At 35.1% G+C, this 4,094-nt stretch overlaps 1 protein-coding gene across 1 annotated transcript; it reads right to left on the bottom strand.

The window, feature by feature from the left end:
- Positions 1-2,409: 2,409 nt before the first annotated feature.
- On the bottom strand, positions 2,410-3,391 carry her5 (hairy-related 5). The gene is made up of 3 exons (XM_052155054.1): positions 3,344-3,391; positions 3,029-3,124; positions 2,410-2,940 (listed from the first exon to the last, which is right to left on the bottom strand). The coding sequence occupies exons 1-3, from the start codon at positions 3,389-3,391 to the stop codon at positions 2,410-2,412; spliced, it is 675 nt and encodes a 224-aa protein (XP_052011014.1).
- Between the last annotated feature and the right edge of the window lie 703 nt (positions 3,392-4,094).

Here is a 4,094-nt window from a genome sequence, read left to right as displayed (position 1 = left end):
AATTATAAGGAACATACAATATTCTTAATCAAAGAAGAAAACCATTAGATCCCCATATTTTATTAAGGTTCATGGCTGACTTTTGGTCAGAACAGATAAAAGCACACATCCGCTCTGGATAAGTCCTCTTTAAAATCGAATCTATTTACACCTTTTGTGATAAATGGCATTTGGGAGACTTATCCCCCTGTAATAACCGGTTCAAGCGGCAGCCGGTTATTTGGCGAGTGCATTCATCTTCTGAAGCTCTAATCTCATTTCAGATGAAACTCATTTATCTAAGAGCTTATCCAGCGCGACAAAGCGAAACAAAGCTGCACATAAAAGTTGATTTAGGGAAGAGTACGCGTTAAGTAGAACTAAGCCATTCTCTCTTGTCAAGAATGTTAACTCGTGAATTTACTTTCCAAATTTTCCTTTGATATAACGACACTTTATGACAAAGACGTGGTTTTTTTTTTCTCAAGGAATTTGCCTAAATAGATAAATGCATTTTTTGTTCACGACACATGAGTTTTACGGATCTTGGAATATCTTGGCAATACTTTTATATCAGAGAAACACACATCATTTTTTTTTTACAATTTATTTACAATAGTCTATAGAGGATTTAGCCCATACTGGAATTATATGACTTAAAGGAATATACAACAACAACAACATAAACATATTTTCTATTCGTCTGTCTGTCTGTCTGTCTTTTTTTTTTTTTTTTTTTTTTTTAAGTCAATGACGCAATTATAGAAGTGAACGGGGCCCGTTTTTAGTGTTTAAAAGCAGAAATGAGAAGCTTATATTAATTCTTCATTTAGAATGTCTTCTTTTAGAAACTCACAGGCCTATCATTTAAGCTGCTAAATTGCTTAAATAGTAGTTTTAACAGTCGTTTTAGAGGTTATTGTATAATGTGGTCATGCAACTGAGTTCTTCAGTTGGATATAAATGCACAGAAAAGGTTGGTAAGTGATTTTATCACACTAAAATCACATACTGTAGTTTAGGTTTTGTGGCCATACTTTTAAAACAGTGAGTATTTAAATGTTTGAATACAGATTGGCCCCATTCACTTCTATTGTAACCTTCCCGTAGCCTAACAAGCTGAAAATATTGTTATTATTATTTTTAATAATCAACATTATCCCACAAATGTTGTCGATTGAGCTTTACTTATACTGAACCCGGAATATTCATTTAATGTTTAGTGTTTGTGTGATTTTGGTTTGTGGCTTTAACCATTTATTGTCAAATATCATCATTATCTCAGCAATCAAACAGTTTAAACACTTTTAAAATATTTTTTTAGGATATAAAAGGCCAAGTAATTTAATTACCATGAATATTTTTTTTTTTAGATACGCATGTCAAACAGGTTCTGATTAGCAATCATCAATTATTTAGACACTTCAATTGATGCTAACTGTTTTTAGAAAAGCCTGCAAAGACCACACCTAAATTCATAGACGGTCAGTTAAGCAATCTGCAACTCAATACTTTATATCTGCTAGACACTGGCCTAGATTAAGTGACCATCACTGAAATGACCAAGTGAATGCCCAATAAAAATCTGTAAATGTCAGGCCTGTTATCAAATTGAAATACTCAACATTAACACCATGATTGAAGAACAATGCTGAACAATTTAGAATATCTCTCAGGAAATGAATGAAATGGACATGCAAAAATGTAAAAACAGGAACAGACCAGATCCAAAATAAAAGAATATATCCCCAGAGAGGTTTAATTCTTTGTTCATATTCAGAAAAATCCACTTTCACTCAAAGAGTTCTTTGGAAATTCTACCAAAAACAAAATAAAAATTGAACAAATGTTGCCTTTAAAAATATAAAATATCTAACTCAATCAAATGTAGATAAAAGTAACATTTTTCAAAAATAAAAACATAAAGCAATTATCACAGTGGGAAAAAAGGATTACATGAACTTATGCTCTACATTCTTGATTCTTGACACTCAAGTTCAAAAAGGAATCCTGATGCATTCAACACATTAAGTACATGATTCCTCCATCATCAGTGGAGTTTTTAACAGTTCTTAGTCATTTCATTGACTGACTGCAATGATTGTTACAAAAATGCTAGCAAATCTGCTGCTAAAAAGTAATTAAAAAGGTTTCAGCTGAAAATATACATCAACACAACGTGTGTCTTGTTTGTTTGGCTGTAAGCGCAACAAACACATACGTACAGGCACAATTTTGTCAATGCCCTTCTATAACAAAATAAAATTTGGCATCTACTGTACAAAATCCACATATTTACACATGCTGAACATTTACACATTTCACATTTTCCCAGTGTTGTTCCCACTCTTCATCACTTTGCTACACATTAATCCTCATTGATGAAGGATTTGGGATGCATCGCTGTCGTCAAATGAGAGCCATAATCTTCTATTGTGGCCAAGGTCTCCAGACAGGGTCACATAGCATTACAGGTTGTTTAGAACTTGAAGTCATAGTGGGGACAGACAGAACAGTTATTTTTGCAAGTTTTGAACAGATGGACGGTGGGCAGGAATTGCCCAATTGGACATGAGTGAGTTGTTGTTGTGCTAATAGAGATGAATCATCATAGAGATGCATCTGAGTTTCTCTTTGGAGTGGTGTAGCAGACATTGTTGACAGTGTTGGGCGGTCTAGTGGTTTGTGTTGAAGGTTTTCACATGCTTCCTCTGCTCCCTGCTCAAACTCATGGCTCTTGCTTGCAATGAAATGGCTGACTCGTAGGAGACATGTCCTCATTCCATTACGGTAGCTCTGACGTTTGCAAGGTGATCTCATGTCTTCATCAGACTCTTCTGTGCGCCCCCTTTTTCCTCTGTTGATCTGATGAGGGTCAGTCTCTGATCCTTGTTCAGCTCTTAGGAAATGCACAACACTTTCCAGGATTTCAGCCTTTTCCACTTTTGGATTCATGAGTTTCTGTCGACAAGAATATGAAGATGGTCTGATAAAGGCATTTTATATACCTGTAGGTATAGGATCAATTAGAACAGAAAAAAGAACGAACCTCATTGTGTGTGTTCTCCAGTAGTAGTGTCCTCAATGTTTCCAGGCTTTGATTAATGCGATCTCTCCTCCTTTTCTCCATGAGAGGCTTTGGTACCTATAACATTAAATAGGTTCAGTATTAGTAAATATTTCCATCCTTAACGTCCTATGCCTATAATAATAATAATAATAATAATAATAAAATATTTTGTCATACTGACACAAAAGAACGTGTATATGGCACATGTGCATATTTTAAACACGTTTCAGTGGTCTGACATATTTGAGTAGCTAGGCCTAAATGTAAACTAGTTAAAAACGTTTCGTTTCTTACCCGTCTCGAGTCTTTTTGTTGCGGCATGTCAGCAGATTGGTTGCTCATTTTGAAACACAAACGGCGAATCATTCAATTGAGAGATTATGAGCAAAATGTTACAATTCACGACTTTTATTGTATAGCCAGGCCACGCCCAATCTCCTCCCCCCAGCGCTGAATAATAAATAATTGAAAAACATAGACCAATCGTATCTGCTTCCTTCAGTTTACCGCCCTCATTAATATTCTCCTGAGTCCTGGACGAACAGGGCAATGACTGTAGAGAATACACTTGTGAATAAAAGCCAACAATGACCCATTTAGGCTATTCAGTTAAGCTATTACTGAAGATTATCAAAGAAGGCTTGGGTCATTCAAATGCGCCAACAGTTAAAAGATCCGTTAAAAGGCGATTGTGTCCTTTTGTAAATTCAAAGTATCGTGATTATTGATAAACGATAAACAAAGTACACAGTGCAGTAGGCCTATAGGACTATATATAATTATAACTCTTCAATCGCTGTCTCTGTTCCATGTAGCCTGCTATAGCCTACAGCAACACAATCATGATCTGTCACAATTTAGTAATAATAATTACAGTTGGTTTTCCATCAGGTTACCTTTTCCATTGTATAACTGATCGGATGCAGTTTTCCTCCAAAGAATGATGCCATATAACGAATATAATTGGGTTTCTAGGACTGGTTTAAGTTATGAAGCGTGATCTTTTTAGTCTTCTGATAAACCGATATAAATAATTTAGTCTATA

Source organism: Xyrauchen texanus, chromosome 23 (genome assembly GCF_025860055.1).
Source record: "Xyrauchen texanus isolate HMW12.3.18 chromosome 23, RBS_HiC_50CHRs, whole genome shotgun sequence".
Lineage (NCBI taxonomy): Eukaryota > Metazoa > Chordata > Actinopteri > Cypriniformes > Catostomidae > Xyrauchen > Xyrauchen texanus.
The sequence above is the reverse complement of the archived record's forward strand: the minus strand, read 5'-3'. Positions and strand labels throughout refer to the sequence as shown.